General features: G+C 39.3%; 1 protein-coding gene across 1 annotated transcript in view; it reads left to right on the top strand.

The window, feature by feature from the left end:
- dnah7 (dynein, axonemal, heavy chain 7) overlaps positions 1-12717 on the top strand; it is a 79864-nt gene that overhangs the window by 24432 nt on the left and 42715 nt on the right. Inside the window, exons 26-34 of the mRNA XM_085374872.1 lie at positions 574-676; positions 1613-1740; positions 1963-2175; positions 3174-3272; positions 5146-5394; positions 6384-6533; positions 9369-9551; positions 11263-11439; positions 11676-11807. Of these exons, the coding sequence (XP_085230998.1) occupies positions 574-676; positions 1613-1740; positions 1963-2175; positions 3174-3272; positions 5146-5394; positions 6384-6533; positions 9369-9551; positions 11263-11439; positions 11676-11807 (1434 nt within the window). The remainder of the gene's footprint in view (positions 1-573; positions 677-1612; positions 1741-1962; positions 2176-3173; positions 3273-5145; positions 5395-6383; positions 6534-9368; positions 9552-11262; positions 11440-11675; positions 11808-12717) is intronic.

Raw genomic sequence — 12717 nt, 5'->3', positions numbered from 1 at the left:
CTTCACATAGCTCATCAAAGGAACATATTCATACATGCTGTTTCCGTCTTCTTTGGATGGAAGTGCGGCAGAACACACACATCTACCTTGGAATGTCCCACTGGTGTAACTATTAGCACTTCAAAGATGTAGATAATAGAAGAAGACACAGGGGTAAGGTTTCATTCTTACAGTGTTTCCCCTTCCCCACATGGCACACAGCCCTTTAAATGTCAGCTTCTTCACAGCCTGTTCTGAAAAATAAAATGTGGCACAGTGGTGCATTTGTTTGTGGTATACAAATATATGAAGACTGCGCCCGCCATAATTTTCTGATGTAAATATTGTGAATATTTATCCTTATAACAATAGCACCACACTAATAGGCCAGCAAGGCCGCCTCAGTGACCCACAGCGCCTCTGCGGCGGATCAGTGTCATGTAATTAGAAATGATCAGAATAATATAACTCCTTACACACATTTTTTTCCACGCTGATCCAAAAAATAGTTTGGATAAGAAGTAATGCTTATTTATTTAAGTGTGTGTGTGTGTGTGTGTGTGTGTGTGTGTGTGTGTGCGCGCGCGCGATCAGGGCCTCTTGTCCTGTGGAGCTTGGGCCTGCTTTGATGAGTTTAACCGCATTGACTTGGAGGTGCTCTCTGTGGTGGCGCAACAGATTCTCACAATACAGAGAGGTTTGTGTTTGTGCCTTTCTCTCCCTTTGATCTTTAAGAAAGTTGGTAGCACACCTGAAACAAATTTGACATAATCTCAGCAGTGAAAAAGCAGGCTTTTCTACAAAGCACACTAACACTGGCGATGCCCAGAATTTCTCCCAGAAAAAAATTAAATGTTAGTAGGTTTTGGTTAATTAACAGATGTTAAGATGCTTGTTTTAACAGTCGTACATAAACATAGAGCTTTTCGTTGTTTCCTATTATGTCAGATTTTGGACCAAATAAAATTCCCTTGAACTTGTCTGGCCTACGCAGGATTTGTTTTAAACCATGGGAGTATTTTTTATTTTTTTATTTTTTTTACACAGATGCTATAACTTTAAGTTGGATAATCTGTAATGTTATTAGCCTGCTGTTGCCATTAACCATTTCACACACATAAAACCAGCTAAACAAACCTAAAATTCTAAAGAACCAAATTATAACTTTTACCTGTTTTACCTTTTACCATTTATTTATTACACATTAGAGTATACAGCATAGTCTATCTAAATAAACTGGTTTCTCTCTCTTTTTTGTCAACTACTGTACGTGCAGAGATGCAACTAAGGCCAACAGAGCTGTGCTGTTCTGTTCGTGCCTAAAAGCTACTGTTATAGCATACTGCTATCCCTATCTGTTTCCAAGTTGTCCTCCCCCGTCGCCCCCACTGGCACCTTAGTGCCAGTCGAAGTCAGTATTGTTAACTTTTATTACTGGAATCGTGCTAAGTTGACAGATTATTGAGTTTCTTAGCCTGCTGCCGCAAATGTTAGTACCGGTATATCAATTCATGTTTATATGTGCCACTTATGGAAATGTCCTGTTAGGAAATTCCCTAAATCAGCAGTTGGATTGAATCAAAAATCCATTTGTAGCTGACTATATTGTTTCTAACTGCACTCGTGCCCCCAGGAATTGCTGCCCACACCGAGATGTTGATGTTTGAAGGGACTGAGCTTAAACTGGATCCCTCTTGCGCTGTGTTCATCACTATGAATCCTGGCTATGCTGGACGGTCTGAGCTACCAGACAACCTTAAGGTACAGTATCAGTTCTTGTCACTGTTCCTGTTTTAATTGTTCAAAATCTGATTCTTTTTTTTCTGGTAATTTAGGAAATGGTGCTGTCTTCTAAAATTAGCTCAAATTAGATTCGATTGTTTTATGTTTCTCTCTTCTACTACTTCAGCTCAGAATCTTTTGAGCCTTAAATCATGTTTTCATTTAGTACATCTTTAACTAATTTTTTTGGTTTCATACCAGGCTCTGTTCAGGACTGTCGCCATGATGGTACCAGACTACGCAATGATTGCAGAGATTGTCCTCTACTCATGTGGTTTTGTTAGTGCGCGACCCTTGTCAGTGAAAATAGTGGCTACTTATCGACTCTGCTCTGAGCAGCTCTCCTCACAGCACCACTATGACTATGGTATGAGAGCTGTCAAGTCTGTGCTAACTGCTGCTGGAAACCTTAAGGTACGTGAAAACAGATTCACGCTCATATGAAGGGAGACTGTGTTCTTAATTAGAGGGGCAGGGGAGGGATCACCGATCCGGGACGAGCTTCGAGCAGCAGAGAGCAAAATGGTTTGAATGTAAGCAGGCAACGTTAGCTCTGTTCCTCAAGCTCACTTCTGTGTGCTTTTTATTAGGAGCAGCACACATGTTCAGTGTGTGTATCCTCAAAACTGCCCTATTCTCAAGGCAACAGTGTTTAGGGGACATCTGTTAATTGAGCTCCAAAAAATAACCAGATTTCACTGTCAGCTGTTAAACTGCTAGACTGCAGTGGTTGAACTAAAGGACCCAAAAGTAAGGAAAGCATAATTGGGGTGTGCAACATTTCTCAGCTCTTGCTCAGTCTTTCCTGATAAAAGTGGTGCTGAGCAACTTAAAAGGCAACCACTCACATAGCTGAGTGTAAGGAATTGCTTCACCCTAAAAGAGATTTACTTACATTTTTAATGCACCAGAAGTAAGTTTTAAGTCAGGTTGGGTTATAAGTTGGTGTTTCTGGGGTATTATTTTTTAATCTATTTTTCCCCAGGAGCAATCTTTTAAACACAAGAGTCTGAGGACTGGCTCATATCGGTGCATTTCAGAAAAACAACATGACAAACTGTTTTGCAGAGTACTGTAATTTGTGAAAGAGAGGGATGTGAGTCATAGTGACCTTATGCATACTGAGAATTTTATCATCGGGTTCTGTACAAGCATAGCAGAAAAATTAAGCCTGTCTTTTAAAATTTAGGTTTTTTTGTTTTGTTTTTTCATATGGAAATGTGTTTTGTGAGTTCCCTAGCAACAGCTGCTGATTTCTATTTTTGGCAAATATGGCAAATATTGTTTTTCTATGCATTACATATCTTCATCCTTTTCCACTGTTGTGGTGTTTAGCTCTTTACATTTATGCTCAGAATGGTGCCTTGTCTGATTCTCTTCTCTTCACCTCAGAGTTGTTTGTTTTACCACAGCTCACCTTTCCAGAGGAGAATGAAGACACCCTGTTGCTGAGATCCATTATTGATGTCAATCTGCCCAAATTCCTGGACCACGATCTGCAGCTATTTGAGGTGTGTGGAGCTCTGCTCGACTTGATAAATGGAGTCGTTCACATCAACTGATGTCAGCTCAAGTTAATTCCAGTCAGTTCATTTGAACCCATGATGCACAAGGACAATTTAAGCACCAGTCAGAACATCTGACTGGGTTATACGTGTGTTTGCATGAGTGAACGAATATTTATGTGTCTATCATTTGTCCTCAGTCCAAACATCAAAGTCAATGTGTGTTGCCGTTGTATGTTGTGGTTAGTATGTAAGGATCTGTACAGGGAGTGCAGAATTATTAGGCAAATTGTATTTTTGAGGAATAATTTTATTATTGAACAACAACCATGTTCTCAATGAACCCAAAAAACTCATTAATATCAAAGCTGAATGTTTTTGGAAGTAGTTTTTAGTTTGTTTTTAGTTTTAGCTATTTTAGGGGGATATCTGTGTGTGCAGGTGACTATTACTGTGCATAATTATTAGGCAACTTAACAAAAAACAAATATATACCCATTTCAATTATTTATTTTTACCAGTAACATCTCCACATTCACAAATATACATTTCTGACATTCAAAAACAAAACAAAAACAAATCAGCGACCAATATAGCCACCTTTCTTTGCAAGGACACTCAAAAGCCTGCCATCCATGGATTCTGTCAGTGTTTTGATCTGTTCACCATCAACATTGCGTGCAGCAGCAACCACAGCCTCCCAGACACTGTTCAGAGAGGTGTACTGTTTTCCCTCCTTGTAAATCTCACATTTGATGATGGACCACAGGTTCTCAATGGGGTTCAGATCAGGTGAACAAGGAGGCCATGTCATTAGTTTTTCTTCTTTTATACCCTTTCTTGCCAGCCACGCTGTGGAGTACTTGGACGCGTGTGATGGAGCATTGTCCTGCATGAAAATCACGTTTTTCTTGAAGGATGCAGACTTCTTCCTGTACCACTGCTTGAAGAAGGTGTCTTCCAGAAACTGGCAGTAGGACTGGGAGTTGAGCTTGACTCCATCCTCAACCCGAAAAGGCCCCACAAGCTCATCTTTGATGATACCAGCCCAAACCAGTACTCCACCTCCACCTTGCTGGCGTCTGAGTCGGACTGGAGCTCTCTGCCCTTTACCAATCCAGCCACGGGCCCATCCATCTGGCCCATCAAGACTCACTCTCATTTCATCAGTCCATAAAACCTTAGAAAAACCAGTCTTGAGATATTTCTTGGCCCAGTCTTGACACTTCAGCTTGTGTGTCTTGTTCAGTGGTGGTCGTCTTTCAGCCTTTCTTACCTTGGCCATGTCTCTGAGTATTGCACACCTTGTGCTTTTGGGCACTCCAGTGATGTTGCAGCTCTGAAATATGGCCAAACTGGTGGCAAGTGGCATCTTGGCAGCTGCACGCTTGACTTTTCTCAGTTCATGGGCAGTTATTTTGCGTCTTGGTTTTTCCACACGCTTCTTGCGACCCTGTTGACTATTTTGAATGAAACGCTTGATTGGTCGATGATCACGCTTCAGAAGCTTTGCAATTTTGAGACTGCTGCATCCCTCTGCAAGATATCTCACTATTTTTGACTTTTCTGAGCCTGTCAAGTCCTCCTTTTGACCCATTTTGCCAAAGGAAAGGAAGTTGCCTAATAATTCTGCACACCTGATATAGGGTGTTGATGTCATTAGACCACACCCCTTCTCATTACAGAGATGCACATCACCTAATATGCTTAATTGGTAGTAGGCTTTCGAGCCTATACAGCTTGGAGTAAGACAACATGCATGAAGAGGATGATGTGGACAAAATACTCATTTGCCTAATAATTCTGCACTCCCTGTATATACAGTATGTTCCATCATTCCACTCCAGTATTCTCTACCAATTCTCATTTTTCATATCAGGGTATCACCTCTGACCTCTTTCCGGGAGTCAAACTCCCAAAACGTGACTACAATGTTCTACTGGAGGCCATTGAGGATAACTGCCGGCAAATGAACCTTCAAGTCACAGAATTCTTTGCTGAGAAAATCCTGCAAATCTTTGAGATGATGATAGTGAGACATGGCTTCATGTTAGTGGGTGAACCGTTTGGTGGAAAGACCAGTGCTTACCGTGTGCTGGCAGCTGCCCTTCATGACGTTTTTAAGAAGGTGAGATGTTGTTTTAAATCTAAAAATCTAACCAGTGGATTGTAAAATAGAAAGTCCCAGCTCTATTTGCACTCTATTGACACTTGGACTTAACGGGGTGGTTTGAGTGGTTGAATAAGAGTCATGATAATGGCAACAACAGCATAAGTGGTTAAAAGTGGCACTTGGCCTTAGGTTGAATGGCATTTAATATGTTCACATATCATGTTCTGAAAGAAACGGAAAACAAAGCTTATTTTTAAGTGGCTGACAAAGCAGAGTTAGTAGTTTTTAATAGTGCTACCTGAGTCCTTAATACATAAATTTAATCTGTGAAAGAAAAAAACAAAACCTAGCCCTTTGTGTCAAGTAAAAATATGTCTTACATGCAATATTCAAGGCTTATCTGAGCTACATGATTGTCCCAAGTAAACACATCCATCCACTTTGTCAGAGCTGTAGTCTTTGTTTAGTAGTTATCGATCTCCCAGAAAGGACCAGAACTGGCTTGTTGTATTTACATGGCTGAGAGGGCTGAGAGGCATCCCACCAAGGAGACAGATGAAGGCTTGCTGATGGAGCGCCTGGGAATGCCACATTTATCATCGTCATCCTTGTCGCTGCACATCCACTGATCATGTCCAGCCTCCCTCCCCTCACGCTCCATTTTTGTTTTTTGTTTTTTTCCTCCAGCAGATTTTAACTCAAACTGACATCCTATCTGAAGTGCCATTTGAAGCAGGTTTTGCTTCTCTTCTTCAGTTAGCACGAATCCTGTCATACTGGCAGTAATTTTGTAAGCAATTTATGTGTCAAGGCAAAGACAGGTTGGTCAAATGAGTGTCATAGAAACACATTTAGTCTGTTTTTGCCTCAACTACGGAGTGCAGTCATCTTATGTATAATCATGTGGCTCACGTTTGTCTGATTTGTATTTGTCTGGACACCTTTTGTTTTTCCCAGTAAGAATATCTCTTTGCACACATGGCTTTTTTGTGTTGTTATATCAGGGTCTGATGGATGAGAACCAGGTACAGATCACAGTAATCAATCCCAAATCCATTACCATGGGCCAGCTGTACGGCCAGTTTGACCCTGTCTCTCACGAGTGGTCTGATGGCATCCTTGCTGTCAGCTACAGATCCTTCGCTGCCTCCCAGGTAAGACTGCTGCCTATGAATGATTTGCAAAAGCCTGCAGAGTACTAGCAGGAGATCATCAGAAATTTCAGGTCAGAAACAGTCAATGAGTCAAAAAGTTAAAGCAACTCTACTAGTACTTACTACTACTGCTATTACTACAGGTATCTGAGCACCAAAACATCAAAATCAGCTGACCGTTTGCTATGCTAACTGTGCTCTAAACAGGGTTATAGTGAATCCTTTTTTCTATTTTGCATCATATTTTTCCTCTCCCAGTGGTGGATGCTTGTTTCAGATATGAGATAAATAAGAATTATTTTTAACAGTTAGTCATGCACAGCTATTATATCAGGGTCCAACTATAAAAGTATGAAAATGGAACTGGGCAGAACAAGTGTACACTAAATCCTTTTTTTCTGTTGCTTTTCTTTTTGGACAAAATGCTTTTCTGTTGAGAATATAATTAGCAGTTTTATGCATGTGATTTTAGTGCTTGCAGTTTAAATATATTCTGCAGATAGTGCAGAACTGTGATTAAACTGTTAAAGGTCGAGTAAGCTTTTTGAAATTCATGAACTACTGGACTAGCTGTCTCTTTCTCGTCCCTGGATCCAAGCAACATCATCCTGCAAGGATGTTTTCTTTGTGGAGTAGAAATTGACTATACTTTATTGCCGCATAATTTTAGCATTTCTGTAACATTATTGCACTTATCTGTCAGCTCATAAAAATGTTTTTGGAACAACTTTGTATCAGTTAAAAGTAAAAAAAAAAATAAAAAAATTATTTATTATTTGTTTGTCTTCGTGCAGATAAATAAAAATTTTGAATGGGAATGTTTGCCAGTGTAGATTATTCTGACTTTATTGCGAGGCAGGCGGCAATACAGCATATGCTTTGTTCGTAATGAGTAATTCAGAACTGAATCAGGAAAGCAGGAAACTGCTGTTGCACTCCCCCTGCAAGGTAAAACTTTAAAGCACATGGTAATTGTGGTACAGTTGGACCAAATGTCCTATGTGCATCCACCTACTGTTGGTAGCTGTGCAGGAATAAGATGAGATCGAGATACATTATTGTCTGCTCACCCTCAGTTAATGAGTTTTGACGGATCTTTATACAATAGGCATGACATTCCAATTAATTGCAAGCTAGTAGAAAGAAAGGCTTCAGTGGCAGGTAAACAAGAGAAACATTCGGCTGTCTTGTTAAAATTAGGTCTTTAATAACTCTCTTTCATTGTGACACACACACACACACACACACTAGACACACACAGGCAGACAATTTACAGGCTGCACTAGAGGCATGTCCTAATGGAAAATCATTTCTTCCCTTTATTCTCAGTGTTTCCAAATTAAGTTGTCATTTAAAAAAAGTGTTAGTATATAAAGCTGTCATATTACAAATTGTAAGGAGTAACATTATATACTGATGCAAACAAAACAGAAAACAAATCTAGCTTTTTTAAAGTCATTTTCTTCTGCAGACAGTGGTCTTCCGTTGTTTTTGCTCTCTTTTCCTGCAACACATTTTACTAAACTCATTTCATGTGCACTAATCTGGAGTAAACTGCGTTGTAGTGTATTAAATTTCTGCATACAAAATGCTTTTTTTTTTTTCCCCCCCAGATCATTAAATTACTGCATGTTCACTTCCCTCACAAGCACCAGATGGCCCAGGCCCAGGCATCTCCATTTGTTTATATTATAACAAATCAATTTAAAGTACAGCTCTTGCCAGCCCATTTAACTGGAGAATTGACACTTGTTGTCAGCCCCCATTATGACAATGTGGGTGTTAATTTCATTTATTTAGCAGACATTCTTCACTTACATTGTAATTCACAGGAGTTCAGTTGTGACCTTGGACGTATGCACAATGATTTCAGTGTGCAGTATGTGGGCAATACTGGCACATAAAGTTGTAAGACATGCACTCTTTTCACAAACCTTTAAACACATTTTTTCTAACCCTGAACATCATAATTATCAACACTCGTGTTTTTCCTGGTTTCTCTGATATTTTCAGACCACGCCCACCTTCTTTGCATTTTCTTCTGGGAAAATTCCTTAATGTGCATGATCCTCAAACTTTATTTTGAATATTTGTTTTGTTGTTAAATTTGTTGATTACCAAAGTTTCCAGATCGCCATGCTTCATGCACGGCATACACGACATACAGGTAAAGCCCACACAACCTGTTGGTGCAACTGGGCAACATGCATTCGGACTGAAGGTGTATATGTGCTTGCTAATCTGTGCACAGGCAGGACAGACCGAATTACCTCGCTATCTTAGCTGTTATTTTGATACTTCAACTCTTCTCACAGACTAAAATAAATAACTGCAGGTTGAGTACATCTGCGACTCTTTGGATGCTGAGAGCTGTTGACTTTTTTTTTTCCAGCAACAGAGTGAGTAACAGCTATTTTCAAAATGAGCTGGACATTTCATACTGATCTCTGACTGTAGCTGGCTGTGAGATGAGTGTGCAGGGATCATCTATAAACTGCAAAAATGAAGATACTACAAAAATATAAAACTTACAGAGTCACCAGAATGATTTTACACATCACTAAACTTCTGTTGGTTGTACTAAACAGTCATTTTTAAAGGCTTTATATTTCACTGTACAACACTGCATAACTTCAGTGTTATACAGAGTCACTGCACTCATAAATGGTCTTCTGATGAATATATCAACATACTGCTGGCAAGCAAGCAGCTCATGATTGTGGTTAATAATCGTAACCTTACTTTATGTTTTGACCTCACAGCTTAACAATTTAGCTTCAGTTGTGTTGAAATGATTTCTTATGGTATGAATTTCATATTCCTTGTGTGTCTCAGAGCCCTGACAGAAAATGGCTCATCTTTGATGGTCCAGTGGATGCTGTGTGGATCGAGAACATGAACACAGTACTTGATGACAACAAGAAGTTGTGTCTGATGAGCGGTGAGATCATTCAAATGTCACCACAAATGAGCCTCATCTTTGAACCCATGGACCTGGAGGTGGCATCTCCAGCCACGGTGAGAGATTCCTTTAATTTAATCTGGCTATCAGGCAGGTTCTACTTGTGGCTCTGTATGATGTCAATGAGTGCAGATACCTCTATCATGGCACACAGCTGTGCCTTCAATCTGAAGAAAGCCTTGACGGTAAGGTGGTCTTAAGCTAAAACAGCTTATTTCAGGCAGAAGATGAACCGAGGTCCTGAACCAAAGCCAAGCACAAGATAAATAACGACAGAACTATAAATAGTGAGGCCACCTTGAAGTTCAGTCATTCATGAATACTCTGGTCAAAAGCCTGTTTTAGAGGACTCGACCTCTGCGGTCTCTGGGTTTGTTTATTGGGAATTTTTTTTTTGTTCTATTGAAATTCTCTTTTTTTTAATGTTTCAATAATTAGAATGACAGATGTTTCTGTTTTGTTGTGGGACTGTGAAGAATTTTATTCTTGGGAATTCAGCCCCCTTTTCTGCCTTTTTCTGCCATTTTGAAATGTCATATTAACAACATCATTGGGGGTTATTTGACTGGTTGATCTTCTCTGTTTGCAGAATTACTGAAAATCTGAACAGATATATGTATTCACCCATTCCATGTCCTGGTGAATACATTTATACAAATAAAAACGGTTCTCAGACGTAATTTTCAAGATAGACAAACACACTCTAAACGAGGTTCAGGCTCTCGGTTCATGCATGCTGTGGTATTTTGAGCCTTTGCAGAGGTATTCAGTCTTCGAATGCTACTTTTCTGTTTGCACTGTTGTTATTTATACGGTCACCTCTGCTATTGGCTTTGGGAGACTCTAGACAGCCATGCGCTAACATAAGCCACATTTCTTTACGAAGCCACAGTGACATTTATCAGGAGGGCATAACACTTGAGATAGAATCCTCCCCAACCTCCTCCTCACCGTTTCCACCCTCCACTGTGTAATTTCAAAGGTGCTAAAGGAAATGTGTGCTATAGGGTGCGTAATCTGTCAATCGTCAAAACAAGAGATCACAGGGGTGACACACCTCTCTCTTCCATTTGAAATAACCTGCAGTCCTTGTGTACCTGTAGTTTTCTTGCAGTATATATTCTTTGGTTATTTGTTGTGAGGCATAAACAAAGGATGTGCTTCAAATGCATAGATGTCTTGAGAGAATAGCTTCTGCCTCTGCTTTTTTTATTAAACAGACTTCTATTTTTGATACTCTATAGCCTGGCATCTGTTCCTTTCATTACGCTGAATGAAGAGGCATCAAACATTTTGTGATCACAGTGAACTCTTCCCAATTTGTGTATTTCCAACACTTTTGTGCACTATTGATCCCTCAGTTTTTATTTCTCTGTTTAAGAGTATGTTTATTAAAACCTTAACTTATTTACTGTTTTTGATAATATCTTCTAGCTTTATTAGTACTTCTTTGCCAAGCTATTAATGGGATGTTACAGAGAACTTCTGTCTTAAGGCAGCAACTCTTTCATTAGATAATAATTACAAATGATGTGATGAATGCACTGTGCATTAATTTGCACTATCAGTAAATGTTTTTTGCTCCACTGCCATTTTTATATCACATCTACTTTCAGCATTGTATAGCTTTGTCTTCTGATAAGGAGTCTATCATAATTCTGCCTGACGGTTTATAGTTAATGTTATTTACGAACAATATTCTTGTGAGTGATGAAGGATAACTGTTTACATGTTTATTTTCTAATGTGATATAAATGATTGTGGCAGGTGTCTCGCTGTGGTATGATCTACATGGAGCCACATATGCTTGGCTGGCGGCCTCTCATGCTGTCCTGGCTCAGTACCCTGCCTCCTACAGTCAGTGCTACGCACAAAGACCTCATCACTGCCCTCTTTGACCGCCTACTGCCAGCCTGCCTACAGCTCATTCGAAAGGCCACCAAGGTGCTTAGAAACTTTTTTTAAAACACTTTCAAGTGGTCCAGTCAGCCAGGAATTGAACAGAAACTGCCTGGGGCATTTGCATGATTTCTTTTGCAAATGAATTTTGTGTAATTTTAGTTTTATGCTTCTGTTACTTTCAGATGTTTATAGTTGCCTTCTATACTAACAAATTAATTTTTTCTGAGGCTGGTTGACTTTTTTTTTAAACATCATTCTTATTCCAAATTTGATTTTAGGAGCTGTCTTCAACGTCTGACACCAACCTAGTGAAGTCCCTCATGAATCTGATGGACTGTATGATGGATGAATTTCAGGATGAAGCAAAGATTAAGAATGTGGATGAAAAAAATATTTGCTCCTGGCTGGAGGTTTGTTTCCACACTACTGCTGCTAATGCTGCTACTTTCTATTGAAGTAATATAAAACATAGTAACATATGAAATAAGTAAAGGTCTTTATACCTTTTTAGCATTTTAGCCCAACCCTAAAAGATGGCTTTACAGAGCAGTCCACAATATACAGTTTTCACTTCCTACAGTCATTGCAGCGCTGTACCTCTTTGATATGCATAATTCGGCATACAGCATTTTGGCTAATTAGTTGATATGACACAGTACAAACAGAAAAAGTCAAACTCGCAAGAGCTTAGAATTACTGAACCAACATCCAAGACTCCCCATTGTGTCCGTTCTCATTTGATCACATTAAAAAATATGCGGTGTACTGCAAATCTGAGTCCTGTTATATGCACAGAATACAAATTGAGAATATGTCTCATAAAAAATTGGCACTGTCAGGTTCTGTTTTGTGTTGACGCTGTAAGTCTGGGATGTTGCTCTTGGAAGTGTAAGGAAATGCTTACATGAACGTAAATGAGAAAAAAAATACTGCTGTTACTTTGATACAAAAAAACCCCAGTTTGTTTCTAAAATCATACTTGAGTAATACAAATTAATACTGTAGTTTAAAGTATTAAAGTGTGGAAGCATTTATTTTCTGTAATCTGTAGCTCAGTGTTAACAATACAGATATAACACAGAAAAGAAAATATTCCTTTTGTCTTTCTAAATTTACTGCATTAATAGGGTCTGCCCCGACAAAAAACGGAAAAATTTTAGCAGATGAGCCCTTTCATCCCCCCCCGTTCCAATTGATTTTTTGCCTCTGAATCATGTCTTTTGAAAGCACTGCTATTATCCCCCTGTGGCATACTGCACTGATGAATGCCTTTCAACCCTCGCTCCTATGTTTCTCAGCTAGTCATTATCAAAGTGTTGA

The sequence above is a fragment of the Diplotaxodon limnothrissa genome, linkage group LG16 (genome assembly GCF_057381915.1).
Source record: "Diplotaxodon limnothrissa isolate DT_005_m linkage group LG16, D_limnothrissa_male_GT1.1, whole genome shotgun sequence".
In the NCBI taxonomy this organism is placed as follows: Eukaryota; Metazoa; Chordata; class Actinopteri; order Cichliformes; family Cichlidae; genus Diplotaxodon; species Diplotaxodon limnothrissa.
Note: the sequence above shows the minus strand (reverse complement) of the source record. Positions and strands in the feature narration are given on the sequence as shown.